At 41.8% G+C, this 22,072-nt stretch overlaps 1 protein-coding gene across 1 annotated transcript in view; it reads left to right on the forward strand.

The window, feature by feature from the left end:
- msh4 (mutS homolog 4) overlaps positions 1-22,072 on the forward strand; it is a 213,455-nt gene that overhangs the window by 173,971 nt on the left and 17,412 nt on the right. Inside the window, exons 15-17 of the mRNA XM_073063909.1 lie at positions 11,332-11,532; positions 17,800-17,918; positions 21,234-21,362. Coding sequence (XP_072920010.1) covers positions 11,332-11,532; positions 17,800-17,918; positions 21,234-21,362 — 449 coding nt within the window. The remainder of the gene's footprint in view (positions 1-11,331; positions 11,533-17,799; positions 17,919-21,233; positions 21,363-22,072) is intronic.

Here is a 22,072-nt window from a genome sequence, read left to right on the forward strand (position 1 = left end):
GTAAGGTTGTTGCTGTGACACCACTCCACTAATTGGCATATCTCATTCTTGTATGCCCTCTCATCACCACCTGAGATTCTACCAACATTGGTTGTATCGTCAGCAAATTTATAGATGGTATTTGAGCTATGCCTAGCCACACAATCATGGGCATAAAGACCATAATATGATAAGCTTTAATCTACAGTCACCCGTTTCTGCCTTCAAGGGCCCAACTTTGGTCTTAACTAACTTTTTCCTCCACATACCTAAAGAAGCTTTTACTATCCTCCTTTAGATTCTTGGCTAGCTTACCTTCGTACCTCATCTTTTCTCCCCATATTGCCTTTTTAGTAATCTTCTGTTGCTCTTTAAAAGTTTCCCAATTTTCTGGCTTCCCACTCATCTTTGCTATGTTATACTTCTCTTTTATTTTTATGCTGTCCTTGACTTGTCACCCCCTACTCCCCTTAGAATCTTTGGAATGAACTGATCCTGCACCTTCTGTATTATTCCCAGAAATACCTGCCATTGTTGTTCCACTGTCATCCCTGCTAGGGTGTCCTTCCAGTCAACTTTGGCTGGTTCCTCCTTCATGGCTCCATAGTCCCCTTTGTTCAACTGTAATACTGACACTTCCGATTTTCCCTTCTCCCTCTCAAATTGTAGATTAAAAGTTATCATATTATGGTCACTACCTCCTTCCTAATGGCTCCTTTACCTTGAGTTCCCTTATCAAATCCGGTTCATTACACAACACTAGATCCAGAATTGCCTTCTCCCTGGTAGGCTCCAGTACAAGCTGCTCTTCCATCTTAGAGGCACTCCACAAACTCCCTTTCTTGGGGTTCAGTACCAACCTGATTTTCCCAGTCTACCTGCATGTTGAAATCCCCCATTACAACCATAGCATTACCTTTGCAGCATGCTAATTTTAGCTCTTGATTCAACTTGCACCCAGGCTACTATTTGGGGGCCTATAGATAACTCCCATTAGGGTCTTTTTGCCCTTACAATTTCTCAATTCTATCCATACTGACTCTACATCTCCTGATTCTGTGTCACCCCTCGCAAGGGACTGAATTTCATTCCTCACCAGCAGAGCCACCCCACCCCCTCTGCCCACCTGTCTGTCCTTTTGATAGGATGTATATCATTGAATATTCATTTCCCAGCTCTGGCCCTCTTGCAGCCATGTCTCTGTTATTCCTACAACATCATATTTGCCAATTTCCAACTGAGCCTCAAGCTCATCCACTTTATTTCTTACACTTCGTGCATTCATATATAATACTTTTAATCCATTACTCTCCTCGCTTCTCACATCGATCCCTATTGCACTTGGCAATCAGTCCGTGACGTCCTGGATCCTGGCTCCAGGGAGGCAACACGCCATCCTTAAATCCCGCCTGTTGCCGCAGAAACCCCTTTCTGTACCTCTCACTATGGAGTCCCCTACTACCACAGCTTTGCCTGATGTCTGTCTCTTCGGCTTTGCTTCAGTGCCTATTTTTGACTCGCAGACCTGTCCGCCTCTCAGATTGGCAATGTCTTCTGTCTTGACAGCTTCCAAGAGGGTGAACCTGTTTTCAAGAGGCACATCCCCCGGGGTCTCCTGTACTTCAAGCATCCATCCCTTCCTCGTCGACGCCTCCGTTCTCTCCTCTGGTATCTTCAGTGTAGTGACCTCACTGTAGGTCCTGTCCAGAAAACTCTCATTTTCCCGAATGAACCTGAGGTCATCCAGTTGCCTCTCCATTGCCCCAACATGGTCCTTCAGGAGCTGAACCTGGACACACTTTCCACAGTTGTAGCAGCTGGAGGCACCATCAATGTCCCTGACCTCCCACATCAGGCAAGCATCACACTGAATCAGTTTACCTGTCATCTCTTCATCACCTCTCACCCTATCCAACTGTAGCATAGTCTCCTCCCTCAGCCTTCTTGCCGAAGACTCTCGAGCCAAAGACTCGCACTTTCCTCACAAGGCAGTTCCCTCGAAAAGGCCGCTCCCCGAGTCAAAGCTGCAAAGCTCTACTCCTTTACTGGCCCACTCACTCACTGGCCGCTCTGCTTGAGCTACTCCTCTATTTACTTGTCTGAGTTTTTCAAACTGCTTGGTCACCTGACCTCGATTGCCCAATCAGCTGATTTCTGATCTATTCAAATCTTAATTGATTTGATTGCACAGTCCTACTGCCAAAACTGCCAGAATCTCTCGAGCCAAAGACTCGCACTTTCCTCACAAGGCACTTCCCTCGACAAGGCCATTTTCTTGAAATGTACACCAGATGAAACCTACCATGCCAAAGGCGAGGATGCAGTTAGGAAGCAACTGAAAGATGATGCCACTTATCATGTCACATACATGGTCAAAACTAAAAACCTATTCAAGATGTGACTAAAACCAATATGTTTTAATCATGTCCACCATTTGTATTCCTGATTGTTTGCTCTACATGTATGCGAACTTTCCATGAACTGTATACAAGAATGGCTAGATTTTTCCTTGCAACAGTCTTTTAGTTTCTAGCTACTATAAAATATTCCAATTTTTTTTGTATTTTATGCCAAATTAGATGTTCACATATTTCCATGTAATGTTCTATCTGCCTTGTATCTGCCCATTAGCTTGCCTGTATCACTGAAGCCTTTGCATTCTCCTCACAACCCACACTGGCATCCAGAAGAAACACAAGAGACTGCAGGTACTGGAATCTGGAGCAACAAACAATATGCATTAGGAATTCGGTGGGTTGAGTAGCATCCGTGGGAGGAAATCTGTCAACTCTTTGGGTTCCTGCTGCGGGTTTTATCCCAAAACATTGACAATTCCTTTCCTCCCACACATCCTGCTGCAACCCACTGTGTTTCTACAGCAGATTGTTGCTTCACACTGGTTCCCTCATAGATGCCGATTGTCTGCAGCTAGAACTGCAGCAACAGTTCCTGAAGCACCTTGTTAATCACAGAGCCCCAACCCAAAAATGGTCTGTTTATTCCTACACAAAGGATTCTGCACATGCTTGAAATCTAGAGCCGTGTGTGTGTGTGTGTGTGTGGATATATATATATATATATATATATATATATATATATATATATATCTCAAAACGGGTTGATTGATTCTTGATGAGTCAGGGTGTCAAAGGCTACAGGGAGAAAGTAAGAGAATGGGGTTGAGAGGGATAATCAATCAGCCATGGTGGAATGCAGGGAAGACTTGATGGGCCAAATGGTCTAATTCTACTCCAATGTCTTGTGGTCTTATAATTTAGCTTTTTATTCAACTTTCTACCATCTGGAGTAACTGTCTATAAGGGTGATGGAAACAGATACATCAGGAGCTTTCAAAAAGAAGTGGGATAAATACTGGGAAACGGTAGAGTGGAAAGATAGCTAATGTAGAAAGAGCATTTGTGAACTGGGCCAAATGTGCTGAGCTGCATCAGGAAATGTGCATCTGAATGTCAGCTCACATTTCACTAATTAATATGGAGTGTATTAATGTTCTTTACAGAGGTGTTATTCAGAAATGTCATTCTCCAGCAATTTATTCCTATTTTTCACCCAACTGGACAGAAGTTCATTCACCTACAAATTGGATAAGAAAAGAAATTGCATCTATTTTTGGCATGAAAATATCCTATAATAAGAATCTTTAACATTTTCCAAAGTGTTTTTACCCATTTCTGACAGAAATTCTGTACATCCTCTAGCAATTCCTCTTGCTAATGGGCACCACAGTACCTAGCAGTTAGTGTTAGCTATTTTAGTTAACTATTACAGTTCAGGGCTTCGGAGTTCAATTTCAATGCAATCTGTAAGGAGTCTCGGTATGTCCTCCCTGTGAATGCATGGATTTCCCCCAGGTATACTGGTTTTCTCCCACATGCCAATGGTGTACTGTTTAGTAGATTAATTGGTTTTGTAATTTGCTGTTTAGTTCGGGTAGTGTTAATTAGATAGGCTGTTGGATGGTGCAGCATTTGAGGCTGAAAGGGCCTTTCTGTGCTGTATCTCTAAATTAAATAAATAAAAATTTAGAAAATATCCCTAATTGATGTGTGTTCCCATGACAACTTTTCTGTACTACATGACAGTATCAATGTGTTGTCTGTTTCTGATTTAACAACAGATATTGTTTATAACAAATGGGATTTGATGTTCATGAGAGCGAATTAAAATACAAGAATGAAGCAGTTAGAAATATAGGAACATAGAAAATCTACAGCACAATACAAGCCCTTCGGCCCAGAAAGCTTAGCCGAACCTGTGCTTACTTTAGAACTACCTAGGCTTACCCATACCCTCTATTTTTCTAAGCTTCACGTATCCACCCAGGAGTCTCTTAAAAGACCCTATCTTTTCTGCCTCCACCACCGCCACCAGCAGCCCATTCCCTGAATCACCACTCTCTGCGTTTAAAAAAAACTTACCCCTGACATCTACTCTGTGCCTCCTTCCAAGCACTTTAAAACTATGCCCTCTTGTGCTAGCCATTTCAGCCCTGGGAAAAAGCCTCTGACTATCTACACGATCAAACCCTCTCATTATCTTGTACTCCTCTATCAGGTCACCTCTCATCCTCTGTCACTCCAAGGAGAAAAGGCTGAGTTCACTCAACCGATTCTCATAAGGCACGCTCCCCAATCCAGGCAACATCCTTGTAAATCTCCTCTGCACCCTTTCTATGGTTTCCACATCCTTCCTGTAGTGAGGCAACCAGAATTGACCACAGTACTCCAAGTGGGGTCTGACCAGGGTCCCATATAGCTGCAACATTACCTCTCGGCTCAAACTCAATCCCATGATTGATGAACGCCAATGCACCATATGCCTTCTTAACCACAGAGTCAACCTGTGTAGCAGCTTTGAGTGTCCTATGGACTCGGACCCCAAGATCCCTCTGATTCTCCACACTGACAAGAGTCTTGCCATTAATGCTATATTCTGTCATCATATTTTACCTACCAAAGTGAACCACCTAACACTCATCTGGATTAAACTTCATCTGCCACTTCTCAGCCCAGTTTTGCATCCTATCGATGTCCCATTGTAACCTCTGACAGTTGTCCATATTATCCACAACTCCCCCAACTTTTGTGTCATCAGCAAATTTACTAACCCATCCCTCCACTTCCTCATCCAGGTCATTTATAAAAATCACAAAAAGTAGGGGTCCCAGAACAGATCCCTGAGGCGCACCACTGATCACTAGTTTCCATGCAGAGTATGACCGGTCTACAACCACTCTTTGCCTTCTGTGGGCAACGCGGTTCTGGATCCACAAAGCAATGTCCCCTTGGATCCCATGCCTCCTTACTTTCTCAATAAGCCTTGCATGGGGTACCATATCAACTGCCTTGCTGAAATCCATATACAGTACATCTATGGCTTTACCCTCATTAATGTGCTTAGTCACATCCTCAAAAAATTCAATCAGGCTCGTAAGGCACAACCTGCCTTTGACAAAGCCATGCTGACTATTCCTAATCATTTTATGCCAATCCAAATGTTCATAAATCCTGCCTCTCAGGATCGTCTCCATCAACTTACCAACCACTGCAGTAAGACTCAATGGTCTATAGTTTCCTGGGCTATCTCTACTCCCTTTCTTGAATATGGCAACAACATCTGCAACCCTTTAATCCTCCAGAACCTCTCCCATCCACATTGATGATGCAAAGATCATCGCCAGAGGCTCAACAATCTCCTCCCTCACTTCCCACAGTAGCCTGGGGTACATTCCATCTGGGCCCAGTGACTTAACCAACTTGATGCTTTCCAAAAGCTCCAGCATATACTCTTCCTTAATATCTACATGCTCAAGCTTTTCAATCCACTGCAAGTCATCCTGACAATCGCCAAAATCCTTTTCCATGGTGAATACTGAAGCAAAGGCTTTTGACAAGGTCCCACACAGGAGATTAGTGTGCAAACTTAAAGCACATGGTATTGGGGGTATGGTATTGATGTGGATAGAGAATTGGTTGGCAGACAGGAAGCAAAAAGTGGGAGTAAACGAGACCTTTTCAGAATGGCAGGCAGTGACTAGTGGGGTACCGCAAGGCTCAGTGCTGGGACCCCAGTTGTTTACAATATATATTAATGATTTAGACGAGGGAATTAAGTGCAGCATCTCCAAGTTTGCAGATGACACGAAGCTGGGCGGCGGTGTTAGCTGTGAGGAGGATGCTAAGAGGATGCAGGGTGACTTGGATAGGTTAGGTGAGTGGGCACATTCATGGCAGATGCAATTTAATGTGGATAAATGTGAGGTTATCCACTTTGGTTGCAAGAACAGGAAAACAGATTATTATCTGAACGGTGGCCAATTAGGAAAAGGGGAGGTGCAACGAGACCTGGGTGTCATTGTACACCAGTCATTGAAGGTGGGCATGCAGGTACAGCAGCCGGTGAAAAAGACAAATGGTATGTTGGCATTCATAGCAAAAGGATTTGAGTACAGGAGCAGGGAGGTTCTACTGCAGTTGTACAAGACCTTGGTGAGACCGCACCTAGAGTATTGTGTGCAGTTTTGGTCCCCTAATCTGAGGAAAGACATTCTTTCCATAGACGGAGTACAAAGAAGGTTCACCAAATTGATTCCTGGGATGGCAGGACTTTCATATGAAGAAAGATGGGATTGACTAGGCTTATACTCGCTGGAGTTTAGAAGATTGAGGGGGGATCTTATTGAAACATATAAAATTCTAAAGGGATTGGACAGGCTAAATGCAGGAAGATTGTTTCTGATGTTGGGGAAGTCCAGAACAAGGGGTCACAGTTTGAGGATAAAGGGGAAGCCTTTTAGGACCGAGATGAAAAAAAACTTCTTCACACAGAGAGTGGTGAATCTGTGGAATTCTCTGCCACAGGGAACAGTTAGGGCCAGTTCATTGGCTATATTTAAGAGGAAGTTAGATATGGTCCTTGTGGCTAAAGGGATCGGGGATATGGAGAGAAAGCAGGTACAGGGGTTCTGAGTTGGATGATCAGCCATGATCATACTGAATGGTGGTACAGGCTCGAAGGGCCGAATGGACTACTCCTGCACCTATTTTCTATATTTCTATTAAGTACCTCTGCTGTCTCCTTCAGTTCCATACACACTTTTCCACTGTCACACTTGATTGGTCCTATTCTCTCACGTCTTATCCTCTCGCTCTTCACATACTTGTAGAATTCCTTGGGGTTTTCCTTAATCCTGTCCACCAAGGCCTTCTCATGGCCCCCTCTGGTTCTCCTAATTTCATTTTTAAAGTCCTTCCAGTTGGCCTTATAATCTTCTGGATCTCTATCATTACCTAATTTTTTGAACCTTTTGTTAAATTAAAGAGCCCCTTCTAGGTTATTTGTTTTATTTCCCCGAACTGGCATGGATAACCTCACTCACCTGAAGTCTGAACAGATTCTACAATCTATGACTTATTCGCAAGGATTCTACAAATTCATCTTCTTAGTATTATTTTGTTTTAATTTGCACAATTTGTCATCTTTTACAGATCGGTAGTTTTAGTCTTTGTTATGTATAGTTTTTCATAAATTGTATTTCTTTTTCCTGTAAATGCCTGCAAGAAAGTAAATGTTAAGATAGTACAGTGTATGGTAATATATACATATTTTGATAATGAATTTGCCATGACCTTTCTGACTTTGACTCATGCACATTATGTTGTAAGTCCTGCCTTTTGCACTGTCAAAGATTGGGCTACACTCCGAGAAAATCTTATGGAGGTGCTTTGGAAGGATAGATAGATAGATAGATACTTTATTCATCCCCATGGGGAAATTCAACTTTTTTTTCCAATGTCCCATACACTTGTTGTAGCAAAACTAATTACATACAATACTTAACTCAGTAAAAAAATATGATATGCATCTAAATCACCGTCTCAAAAAGCATTAATAATAGCTTTTGAAAAGTTCTTAAGTCCTGGCGGTAGAATTGTAAAGCCTAATGGCATTGGGGAGTATTGACCTCTTCATCCTGTCTGAGGAGCATTGCATCGATAGTAACCTGTCACTGAAACTGCTTCTCTGTCTCTGGATGGTGCTATGTAGAGGATGTTCAGAGTTATCCATAATTGACCGTAGCCTACTCAGCGCCCTTCGCTCAGCTACCGATGTTAAACTCTCCAGTACTTTGCCCACGACAGAGCCCGCCTTCCTTACCAGCTTATTAAGACGTGAGGCGTCCCTCTTCTTAATGCTTCCTCCCCAACACGCCACCACAAAGAAGAGGGCGCTCTCCACAACTGACCTATAGAACATCTTCAGCATCTCACTACAGACATTGAATGACGCCAACCTTCTTAGGAAGTACATTCGACTCTGTGCCTTCCTGCACAAGGCATCTGTGTTGGCAGTCCAGTCAAGCTTCTCGTCTAACTGTACTCCCAGATACTTGTAGGTCTTAACCTGCTCCACACGTTCTCCATTAATGATCACTGGCTCCATATGGGGCCTAGATAGATTAGAGAGCTCCTCTAGGGAGGCTATTTGGGTGGAATTGAGGAATGGGAAAGGTGTAGTAACACTGATAGGAGTGTATTATAGGCCACCTAATGGGGAGCGTGAGTTGGAAGAGCAAATGTGTAAGGAGATAGCAGATATTTGTAGTAAACACAAGGTGGTGATTGTGGGAGATTTTAATTTTCCACACATAGATTGGGAAGCTCATTCTGTAAAAGGGCTGGATGGTTTAGAGTTTGTGAAATGTGTGCAGGATAGTTTTTTGCAACAATATATAGAAGTACCGACTAGAGATGGGGCAGTGTTGGATCTCCTGTTAGGGAATGCGATAGGTCAGCTGACAGATGTATGTGTTGGGGAGCACTTCGGGTCCAGTGATCACAATAGCATTAGCTTCAATATAATTATGGAGAAGGACAGGACTGGACCTAGAGTTGAGATTTTTGATTGGAGAAAGGCTAACTTTGAGGAGATGCGCAGGGATTTAGAGAGAGTGGATTGGGTCAAGTTGTTTTTTGGGAAGGATGTAATAGAGAAATGGAGGTCATTTAAGGGTGAAATTATGAGGGTACAGAATCTTTATGTTCCTGTTAGGTTGAAAGGAAAGGTTAAAGGTTTGAAAGCGCCATGGTTTTCAAGGGATATTAGAAACTTGGTTTGGAAAAAGAGGGATGTCTACAATAGATATAGGCAGCATGGAGTAAAGGAATTGCTCGAGGAATATAAAGAATGTAAAAGGAATCTTAAGAAAGAGATTAGAAAAGCTAAAAGAAGATACGAGTTTGGTTTGACAAATAAGGTGGAAGTAAATCTGAAAGGTTTTTACAGTTATACTAAAAGCAAGAGGATAGTGAGGGATAAAATTGGTCCCTTAGAGAATCAGGGTGGTCAGCTATGTGTGGAGCCGAGGGAGATGGGAGAGATTTTGAACGATTTCTTCTCTTCGGTATTCACTAAGGAGAAGGATATTGAATTGTGTAAGGTGTGGGAAACAAGTAAGGAAGTTATGGAAACTATGAGAATTAAAGAGGTGGAAGTACTGGCGCTTTTAAAAGTGGATAAATCTCCGGGTCCTGACAGGATATTCCCCAGGACCTTGAGGGAAGTTTGTGTAGAGATAGCAGGAGCTCTGACGGAGATCTTTCAGATGTCATTAGAAACGGGGATTGTGCCGGAGGACTGGCGTATTGCTCATGTGGTTCCATTGTTTAAAAAGGGTTCTAGAAGTAAGCCTGACAATTATAGACCTGTCAGTTTGACATCAGTGGTGGGTAAATTAATGGAAAGTATTCTTAGAGATAGTATTTATAATTATCTGGATAGACAGGATCTGATTAGGAGTAGCCAGCATGGATTTGTGCGTGGAAGGTCATGTTTGACAAACCTTATTGAATTTTTTGAAGAAGTTACGAGGAATCAGTGGATGTTGTCTATATGGACTTCAGCAAGGCCTTTGACAAAGTTCCACATGGAAGGTTAGTTAAGAAGGTTCAGTCGTTAGGTATTAATGCTGGAGTAATAAAATGGATTCAACAGTGGCTAGATGGGAGATGCCAGAGAGTAGTGGTGGATAATTGTTTATCGGGATGGAGGCCGGTGACTAGCGGGGTGCCTCAGGGATCTGTTTTGGGCCCAATGTTGTTTGTAATATACATAAATGATCTGGATGATGGGGTGGTAAATTGGATTAGTAAGTATGCCGATGATACTAAGGTAGGAGGTGTTGTGGATAATGAGGTGGGTTTTCAAAGCTTGCAGGGAGATTTATGCTGGTTAGAAGAATGGGCTGAACGTTGGCAGATGGAGTTTAATGCTGAGAAGTATGAGGTTCTACATTTTGGCAGGAATAATCCAAATAGATCATACAGGGTAAATGGTAGGGCATTGAGGAATGCAGTGGAACAGAGAGATCTAGGAATTACAGTGCATAGTTCCCTGAAGGTGGAGTCTCATGTAGATAGGGTGGTGAAGAAGGCTTTTGGAACGCTGGCCTTTATAAATCAGAGCATTGAGTACAGAAGTTGGGATGTAATGTTAAAATTGTACAAGGCATTGGTAAGGCCAAATTTGGAATATTGTGTACAGTTCTGGTCACCGAATTATAGGAAAGATATCAATAAATTAGAGAGAGTGCAGAGACGATTTACTAGGATGTTACCTGGGTTTCAGCACTTAAGTTACAGAGAAAGGTTGAACAAGTTAAGTCTCTATTCATTGGAGCGTAGAAGGTTGAGGGGGGATTTGATCGAGGTATTTAAAATTTTGAGAGGGATAGATAGAGTTGACGTGAATAGGCTGTTTCCATTGAGAGTAGGGGAGATTCAAACGAGAGGACATGATTTGAGAGTTAGGGGGCAAAAGTTTAAGGGAAACACGAGGGGGTATTTCTTTACTCAGAGAGTGATAGCTGTGTGGAATGAGCTTCCTGTAGAAGTATTAGAGGCCAGTTCAGTTGTGTCATTTAAGGTAAAATTGGATAGGTATATGGACAGGAAAGGAGTGGAGGATTATGGGCTGAGTGCGGGTAGGTGGGATTAGGTGAGATTAAGAGTTCGGCATGGACTAGGAGGGCCGGAATGGCCTGTTTCCGTGCTGTGATTGTTATATGGTTATATGGTCAATCCTTCCTTTTGCTGACTACTTTCCTCAGTTTTCAGCCCTCTCATCAAACCTTATCTTTTCCGCTTATCTTTGTGGAAACCATCATGACTGGTAACTGAGCTGCTGAGTGTTCCAGCATTTTCCGTTTTAATTTCAGGTTTTCAGCATCTTTTTGTGTTTCAGGATGTTGTCATGGAACACGCACCATGCACACGCACATTGAAATGGAAGAATCTGGCCAGATTTTAACTAATTGGTGTTTGTTTTGTCCAGTTCGTCCAGAGTTCACTGACACTATGGCTATAAAGCAAGGACGTCATCCGATTCTTGAAAAGATATCAATGGAGAAACCTGTTGCAAACAACACCTACATCTCTGAAGAAAACAACTTCATCATCATCACGGGGCCAAACATGAGCGGAAAATCTACCTACCTGAAACAGATTGCTCTTTGCCAGATTATCGCCCAGATTGGTGAGTAGGAAACAACTGGAGTGAAATTGGCAGGATGCATAGTAGGTACTGGAATACCACACCAGTGCAACAGGAGTGTTCTGCGAGTGTGGAGTGGCATGGGAGTGGTGTCAGGTTAATGTTCACATGGCATTGATGGTGCTTAGGGTAATGTTAGGCTGGGAATGACGGTGGTTAATTTTTCAAGATTCTGGGTATATTTATTGAGGCCACAACTGGAGTACTGGGGGCACTTATGATCACCATGCTATAGGAAGGATGTGACTGCACAACAAAAGATGTAGAAGTTATCTCAGAAGGTATTGTCTGATCTGAAACATTATTGATTGTACTAACATAAGTTTCAAACAGAGAGGTTTGAAAACATGCCTAACTGAATCTATAAATTTTGGATGGGATAAGAAAAAATAAAGAGGGGACCTGTTTCCCTGAGTGATTAAAAATCTGGGTGACAATGAAAGAAACATATGGCCAAAGCCCGTCCATTTGACAAATGCACTTAACCTGATGTCATTCAAGGGCACTTTCTTGACTGTATGAGCTCTCTCTATACTTTATCTCAGGTCAGCCCCGATGTCAGAGTGATGCTCCCTGAGTGCACTACTTCAGTGTTATCTGGATGTGTCAGTCAGTGCTGCTCTGATTCTTCAGTGTAGTTCCAGTGTCAGCCTATGTTCTCTCTCAGTGCTAATATCAACACTGCACACAGTCATTGCTGCCTCATTGTTGGCTTGGAATTACCCTGATGATGGTCTGATAATTCATTCTCAATAGATGCTGGACTGATCTAAAGTTCAAAATGCAATGTTAATTGATTTACTTTCCCTTCAGGGAGGAGGCTGCATACCATCCACATCAGGACCATTAGACTCAAACAGTTACTCCCCCTGCCCCCCAAACAGTAAGGCTGATCAACACCTCCACCCACTAACTCCAGATTGTCAGGATGCTCTCAATGGTGCTCCAGTAAAATTCAGTTAGGAAATGGTGGATGAGCCTTACTTGCCTCATGTCCTTAGGAAGTGGAGGCGCTGCAGTGCTGCCTTGTTCAGGGAGGAGATATTGAGGGATCAGGTCAGGTTATCCGTGATGTGAACTCCCAGGAGCTTGGCGCACTTAACTGTCTCTATGGAGGAGCCATGTATCAGCAGAGGGGGATGGTTCATCATAACCTTCCTAAAAACCACAATCACTTCTTTGCTCTTGTCCATGATCAGACTTGAGTTGTTCTTTTCACACGAGTCCACAAGCGGCTCTACTTCTTTTCTGTACTCTGCTACATCGTTGTTGATGAGGCCAATCATTGTCTCATCTGCAAATTTGATAACATGGTTTGAGCTGAGTCATGCATCAGCAGTGTGAACAGCAGCAAAATGAAGGCCTTCGGCCTGAAACATTGACTGTTTATTTTATTCCATAGATGCTGCCTGGCTTTCTGAGTTCCTCCAGCATTTTGTGTGTACTACTTTGATGTCCACCATCTGTGGATTTTCTCTTTTTTGCGGGTCTAGGTTTTTTCACCTCTGGTAGCAAAACCAACATTTGTTGCAGGAATTCACAGTAGAACAAAGCAATACAATGAAAATGATGTTCCACTTCACACAAAGACTAACAATCAATGTGCAAATACTAAAATAAATAAATGGTCGGCACAACATTGTGGTTCGAAGGGCCCGAATGTGCTTTGGATCTCTGTGTTCTATAATTAATGCTGAGAAATGCACACAGAAGGCTTGAGGAATTCAGCAAGCTAATAGACAATAGACAGTAGGTGCAGGAGTAGGCCATTCGGCCCTTCTAGCCAACACCGCCATTCACTGTGATGATGGCTGATCATACACAATCAGTACCCCATTCCTGCCCTCTCCCCATCTCCCTTGACCCTGCTATCTATAAAAGCTCTATCTAACTCTCTTGAATGCATCCAGAGACTTGGCCTCCACTGCCTTCTGGGGCAGAGCATTCCACATATCCACCAATCTCTGGGTGAAAAAGTTTTTCTGCATCTCTGTTCTAAATGGCCTACCCCTTATTCTTAAACTGTGGCCTCTAGTTCTGGACTCACCCATCAGCGGGAACATGCTTCCTGCCTCCAGTGTGTCCAATCCCTTAATAATCTTATATGTTTCAGTCAGATCCCCTCTCATCCTTCTAAATTCCAGTGTATTCAAGCCCAGTTGCTCCAATCTTTCAACATATGACAGTCCCGCCATTCCGGGAATTAACCTTGTGAACCTACGCTGCACTCCCTCAATAGCAAGAATGTCCTTCCTCAAATTTGGAGACCAAAACTGCACACAATACTCCAGGTGTGATCTCACCAGGGCCCTGTACAGCTGCAGAAGGACCTCTTTACTCCTATACTCAATTCCTCTTGTTATAAAAGCCAGCATGCCATTAGCTTTCTTCACTGCCTGCTGTACCTGCATGCTTGCTTTCATTGACTGATGTACAAGAACACCTAGATCTCGTTGTACTTCCCCTTTTCCTAACTTGACTCCATTTAGATAGTAATCTGCCTTCCTGTTCTTGCCACCAAAGTGGATAACCTCACATTTATCCACATTAAACTGCATCTGCCATACATTTGCCCACTCACCCAACCTGTCCAAGTCACCCTGCATTCTCATAACATCCTCCTGACATTTCACACTGCCACCCAGCTTTGTGTCATCAGCAAATTTGCTAATGTTACTTTTAATCCCTTCATCTAAATCATTAATGTATATTGTAAACAGCTGCGGTCCCAGCACCGAACCTTGCGGTACCCCACTGGTCACATCCTGCCATTCTGAAAGGGACCCATTAATCACTACTCTTTGTTTCCTGTCAGCCAGCCAATTTTCAATCCATGTCAGTACTCTGCCCCCAATACCATGTGCCCTAATTTTGCCCACTAATCTCCTATGTGGGACTTTATCAAAAGCTTTCTGGAAGTCCAGGTACACTACATCCACTGGCTCTCCCTTGTCCATTTTCATAGTTACATCCTCAAAAAACTCCAGAAGATTAGTCAAGTATGATTTTCCCTTCATAAATCCATGCTGACTCGGACTGATCCTTCTACTGCTATCCAAATGTGTCGTAATTTCCTCTTTTATAATTGACTCCAGCATCTTTCCCACCACTGACATCAGGCTAACTGGTCTATAATTCCCTGTTTTTTCTCTCTCTCCTTTCTTGAAAAGTGGGACAACATGAGCCACCCTCCAATCAGCAGGAACTGTTCCTGAATCTATAGAACATTGGAAAATGATTACCAATGCATCCACGATTTCTAGAGCCACCTCTTCTAGATGCCTTGTGCAGGAAGGCACAGAGTCGACTGTACTTCCTTAGAAGGTTGGCGTCATTCAATGTCTGCAGTGAGATGCTGAAGATGTTCTATAGGTCAGTTGTTGAGAGCGCCCTCTTCTTTGTGGTGGCGTGTTGGGGAGGAAGCATTAAGAAGAAGGACGCCTCACGTCTTAATAAGCTGATAAGGAAGGCGGGCTCTGTTGTGGGCAAAGTACTGGAGAGTTTAACATCGGTAGCTGAGCGAAGGGCACTGAGTAGGCTACGGTCAATTATGGAAAACCCTGAACATCCTCTACATAGCACCATCCAGAGACAGAGAAGCAGTTTCAGCGACAGGTTACTGTCGATGCAATGCTCCTCAGACAGGATGAAGAGGTCAATACTCCCCAATGCCATTAGGCTTTACAATTCAACTGCCAGGACTTAAGAACTTTTTTAAAGCTATTATTAATGCTTTTTGAGTTAGTGATTTAGATGCATATCATATTATTACTGAGTTAAGTATTGTATGTAATGAGTTTTTGCTACAACAAGTGTATGGGACATTGGAAAAAATGTTGAATTTCCCCATGGGGATGAATAAAGTATCTATCTATCTATCTATCTATCTATCTCTTTAAGTACCCTGGGATGCAGACCATCAGGTCCCAGGGACTTATCAGCCTTCAGACTCAACAGTCTATCCAATGCCGTTTCTTGCCTAATATAAATTTCCTTCAGTTTATCCTTTACCCTAGTTCCTTTGGCCACTATTACATCTGGGAGATTGTTTGTGTTTTCCCTAGTGAAGACAGATCCAAAGTACCTGTTCAACTCATCTGCCATTTCCTTGTTCCCCATAATAAATTCACCCGTTTCTGTCTTCAATGGCCCAATTTTGGTCTTAACTATTTTTTTGCTATTCACATACCTAAAGAAGCTTTTACTAACCTCCTCTATATTCTTGGCTAGTTTACCTTCATACCTCATTTTTTCTTGGCGTATTGCCTTTTTTGTTATCTTCTGTTGCTCTTTAAAAGCTTCCCAGTCCTCCGGTTTCCCGTTCATCTTTGCTATGTTATACTTCTCTTTTATTTTTATACTGCCCTTTACTTCTCTCGTCAGCCACGGCCACCCCTTACTCCCCTTAGGATCTTTCTTCCTCTTTGGAATGAACCGATCCTGCACCTTCTACATTATTCCCAGAAATACCTGCCATTTTTGTTCCACTGTCTTCCCTGCTAGGGTATTGTTCCATTGAACTTTGGCCAGCTCCTCCCTCATACCTCTAAGCAGCATCTATGGAAAAGAGGCCATGCAGCTGCCCTGATGAGTGTCTTGCCAATGAGCAAGGGGATTGGACGTGCTGTATTACCAATGTCTAACAGGGTCTTGGGATTGTCAGAGAAACATCCAAGACAATCACTTACTGTATCCTGCCCACCGCTTTCACGCATTGACTCCAATGCCTCTCTGTAGCAGTAACACAGAATGCACCAAGTACTGCTCCTCTGCTAATGAGCAACTTGCTGATGGGGTAGACCAACTGTATTTGAAGTTCTTAACCTCCAGCGTTGTCTTGTGATCAGGGAAAAAATTACATTTAAAAAGACAGAAATATCTTTGGTTCACCCTTAAGAGGCCGCCTTCTTACCGGAAGAGCCTATTCTTCTCGAAATTAATGCTAACATTGCATTTGTGTTCCTTAGCACCAACTCAACCTGCAAGTTAACCTTTTAGGGAATCCTGCACCAGAACTCCCAAGTCCTTTTCCAACTCTGGCTTTTGAATTTTCTCTCCATTTAGTAAATAGTCTGTGCCTTTATTCTTTCTACTAAATGCATGATCATGCACTTCCCTACACTGTATTTCATCTGCCACTTCTTTGCCCATTCTCCTGATCTGTCTAAGTCCTCTGTAGTCTCCTGGCTTCCTCAATACTACCTTACCTTCAACCTAGCTTTGTAAAGGTTAAAAGCTTAAATGTTTGGCACAACATTGTGTGCTGAAGGGCCTGTACTGTCTGCTTTCTATGAACCAGACTAGTGTTGGAGTGATTGACTTATAAGGAGATGCTTGATAGGCTGGACCTTTTTTTCCCTTTGGAGCGTAGGAAACTGAGGGATGACCTTATAGAGGTTTATAACATCTTGAGGGACATGAATAATGTGGTTGGTCACAATCTTTGTCTTGGAGTAAGAGAATCTAAAACCATAGCTTTGAGATAAGGGGGGAACAATTTAAAAGGGATTTGATGGGCATCTCTTTTACCCATAGGCTGCTGGGATATGGAAACTGAGGAAGTGAAGCAGGTACAATTACAACGTCTAAAAGATAGGACAGGAAAGATTTAGAAGGACATAGGCCAATTGCATGCAAATATGAGTACCTCTGATAAACAGTTTGGTTAGCATGACCAGGTTTTACTGAAGGGCCTACTTCCCCATTCCTACGTTACAACTTGATAAATCTATGACTTTTCTCCAAAGGGCAATAAAAGTATGAAACTCACTACTGAAGGGAGTAATTGAGGCAGGTAAAGTTGAAGTATTTATGGGAAAGTTGGAGACTTTATTTTTATTTATTTTTCTTTGGATGGAGAGAGTCTGGACATCATTGCAATGGTGGAATTTGAAGGGTCTCTGGAATTTTAATCCAGGCCATTGGATTGCTGGTCAATTAACTAACCTACTGTACAAAGGGAGAAAGGAATAGAGCAGTTGAGATGAAGGTGAGCAGGAGGGGGACTCATTTGCAACCTAAATACAAATGATCTTCTTTCCATGCAGTTAAAATAAAAGCAAAAGGCATTGCAATAAACATCATTGAAGCTAAAAGGTCCAGAGCATCTTTTGGTATTATGTATTGCACAGACATAGCAGGTTGAAGGGCTTCTTCCTGCACTGCACTATCTTTTGTCTTTAAAAATTTATTTGTTTATGTTCTGAGGAGTTGATATGTTGATAAAGATTCCTGTTACTTTTCCACTAGGTTCCTTTGTTCCTGCTGAATACGCTTCATTCCGAATAGCTGACCAGATCTTTACCAGGATAGGTGTAGATGATGACATTGAAACCAACTCATCAACTTTCATGAAAGAGATGAAAGAGGTGCAGTTTTTTAAAAAGACAATAGAATGCCAGAATATTTTGATGATGACATTTAACATTTATTGTAGAAATGTTAGAATGCCTAAAGTTCTAAGTAAACGTATTACCGGTATTAAGGTATGCATATGTCACCATATACTACCCTGAGATTCATTTTGACTGTGCTTGCATTTTACTTTATAATCAAAGCTAAAAGTCATGATGTGCTGTTGAAGGACAGATACAGTGTTAGAGGTGTGTCACTGCAATTGTAGTGAACCACATGCCAAGGATGTTAATAGGTCACTGAGCCTTCTGCACTCTTTCCACCAACTACTCTTTCGGTCAAAGGGTGCAGGTTTTCTCCTAGACCTCTGCCTTCAGGTGCTATGAAGCTGTTCCTTTCCATTGGAGGTATGGTGGAACTTTCAATCCACAAACGCCTTATGTTGTTGCAGGCATTTACAGGAAAATAAAGACATATAATAGAATTTGTGAAAAACTATATATGGTAATATAGTAGTTAGCATAACACTCATACATAGCCAGTGATCCCTGTGACCACATGCGTTTGCTCTGGGTGCTCCGGTTTCCTCTCTCAATCCAAAGTCTTACTGGTTAGTAGGTTAATCATGCTAGTTAGTACGTAAAATCTGTTAATATTGCAGAAACTTGTAAGTTTAGTCAGCTCCATCATGGATACTAGCCTTCGTAATATCTTCAAAGATCAATGTCCTAGGAAGGCAGTGTCCATTATCAAGGACGTCCGCCATCCAGGACATGCCTGTGTCTCCCTGTTACTGTTGGGAAGGAGGTACAAAAGCCTGAAGGAACACACTCAGTGATTCAGGAACAGTTTCTTACCCTCTGCCATCTGATTTCTAAATGGACATTGAACCCATGGACACTAACTCACTACTTTTTCTTTGCACTATTTATTTTAGCTTAACTACTTGTTAGACATATATACTGACTGTAATTCTATTTTTTCCTCTATATTTATTTATCATGTATTTCATTGTACTGCTGCAGTAAAATTAAATTCCACGACATATGCCGGTGATATTAATTCAGATTTTGATTATTGTATTAATATTATTTGTGCTGTATATGATATATGTATTGTGTTGTTTAGCTGTATATATGTGTGTGGTTGAATGACAATAAACTTGAACTTAAGTGCTCTGGTTTCCTTCTGCTTTACACAGAGAACAGATTAACTGGCAATTTTGCAATACCCCTACTGTGTGGGCGAGGGATAGGATCTACTGAATTGATGGGAATGTGGGAAGAATAATGTGGAATTAGTGCTAATTGTGCAATGGATTGTTTATGCACTGGGTTGGGGGGTGGAGTGGTTTCATGTTCAGTCTATTATTTGTTTATTTTTTATTATTTGCATGATTTGTTCTTGTTTGTACATTGGATGTTTGACAGTCCCCGTCATGGATTCTATTGTGTTTATTTCTTGTCTGCCTGCAAGAAGATGAATCTCAAATTTGTAGATGTTACACATACTTTGATAATACAAAGTGTACTCTGAACTTTGAACTCTGCACTCACTGAGCTGAAGGGCCAGTTTCCATGCTATGATTCTAATATTTAACCAGTACCATGGTCACTATCGTAATCTGGGACCTCATTGTTTTGAGTAACTGCTGCATTTTTACAAATAGTGCTTGGACTTTAGAAATATTATACAGACTGTATACTGCTTTGAGTTGTCCTAGAAGGAAATACAATTTATAGCATTATGTACATTTTCTTTCTTGTAACCATACAGATCTTTGAATCTTTACTTCCACTAAACAGAAGCTCATTTAATCTATTTGATTTATTTGGAGTAAAACGCCATGGGTAAAGAATGTGGGAAAATGAAGATTCCCTCTCAACATGAACTAATCCAGATGGAGGGAACTTGAGATAAAAATATGTGGGAAACAGAACAGAAGGTTTTGATGATAAGAAGAGATAAAGAGTGGAGAAAGATTGTTTGATTGAAGCATAACTATAAAACCATAAAATGGGAACAGAATTGGGCCATTCAGCTCATCAAGTTTGCTCTGACATTTGGACATGGCTGATTTATTTTCTGTCAAAGGTCTTCATTAAGTTAATAAGATTGTTGATAAACTTCCATTCTTATTCCTACAATAAGAACATAAACTTAGAACATTACAGCACAGTAAAGACACTTCAGACCATGATAATGTGCCGTCCTTTTAACCTATTCTTAAGAAAAAATTTAACCCTTTCCTCTTACATAGCCCTCCATTTTTTCTTTCATCCATGTTCCTATCTGAGGGTCTCCAATGTATCTGCCTCTACCGCCACCCCTGGCAGTACATTCCACACATGTTGCAGTAAATATCTAAATTACCCTTTAATTGAAAGCCACTTCCCCGATAGGAGGTGAGGACTGGCCGGTGTAGGGAGCACTGCAGTCCCTCCCACTAGCTGCAGTTTAGCTAATGACATCATGGTACCAGTAGAGTTTAAATCTAATGCATGGTAACCACACAGCCTCTTTTTCGGTCTATGCGTCGCTGTGGACCAGGCAATTGAAGGGGCCATGGAAATAATAAACAGAGTGGTGTGCTGTAGTAAAGAGGGCCTGGCACACACTTTAGGCAGGTACCTGTCACTGTGTGTATGTTCAGTATCTGTTCTGCCACTGCAATAGATAAGTATTTGTAGCCAAGATTAGCTTGAAGGGTTCACTGATTGTTTAGTGTCTGTCTTGTAAATAAGTAATTGACCAGAAGAGATAGTGCATCTCTTCTGTCCCTACTCACCAAAGCCGCAAACCTGACTTCACACAACAACACACCTACCTATTTCTGTGTAAGAAACTGACCTCTGACACCCCACCCCTGTATTTTCCTTCAAACACATTAAACATATGCCCTCTCATATTAGCTATTTCTTCCTTGGTGGTGGTGGGGGAATGTCCCTGGCTGTCAACTCAATCTATTCCTTTTATCATCTTGTACACCTCTATTAAGTCACCCCTCAGCCTCCTATACTCCAGAGAGAAAAGCCCGATCTCACTCAACCTATCTTCTAATCCAGGCAGCATCCTGATAAGTTTCTTCTGCATCCTCTCTAAAGCTTCCATGTCCTTCCTATAATGAGGCAACCAGAACTGAACACAATATTTCAAATATAGTCCAACCAGGGTTTAATAGAGTTACAACGTTACCTTGCTGAGATGTTTGTAAAATTTGAGTCTACGTATATAAACACCTTAGAATTCTGTCAAGCAATAAGAATTGTTTATTTTTATATTTGGTGATCATTTAAAGATTCCTTGTCTATTCATTTCTTTTCTTACAGATAACATACATAATGCACAATGTTACCAATAAATCTTTGATAATCATTGATGAATTGGGAAGAGGAACCAGTACAGAGGAAGGAATTGGTATTTGCCATGCAGTCTGTGAATTTCTGCTCAATTTCAAGGTGAAGACTATGGACATTTAAGTGTTTATGCAATAAGCAAATACTTTACTGACCTGAAAAAGACATTTTCAAATTCGACCCTGACCACGATAAGATTGATGATTCTATATGGATAGAATGGGTATGGTGAGATGGAAGGAGGGCATGGAATATCGAATATGCACTCTGACCTGCCTTAGCCATTTCCTTGCACATTAATACAGTATATATATATATATTTTTAATAATTTATTTATTTTTGCATTACTGTATGTATGCTCGCTAGTTTGAATGTGCTGCATATGTTTTGCACCTTGGCCCCACAGGAACACTATTTCTTTCGACTGTATTCATGTATGGTTGAATGATAATTAAACTTGAATTTGATTTGATTTGATCTCTGTTCTAAAGGGATGTCCTTTTATCTTGAGCCTGTTCCCTCTGGTTCTGGACTCTCCCATTATTGAAATCATCCTCTGCACGTCCACTCTATCTGGTATTCCTCTTTTCCTCAAATCGGCTATAAATTATTGGAAACCCTACAGCCTAGAAAGGTTTTAGTAATGTGTGTAACGTGCGCGTTGCTACAAAGATGTCCATCTGTCACTGCCCCCTGAGAGACTGATATTTTAGATTGCTGCAGTCTGTGTGCAGAAACTGCTTCTGTGGTGCTCAAGAAGCCCCATCTCCTTGTTAATACTGTGTGCCTCTGATTGTGCCCTTGTTGGCCT

The sequence above is a fragment of the Hemitrygon akajei genome, chromosome 12, assembly GCF_048418815.1.
Source record: "Hemitrygon akajei chromosome 12, sHemAka1.3, whole genome shotgun sequence".
In the NCBI taxonomy this organism is placed as follows: Eukaryota; Metazoa; Chordata; class Chondrichthyes; order Myliobatiformes; family Dasyatidae; genus Hemitrygon; species Hemitrygon akajei.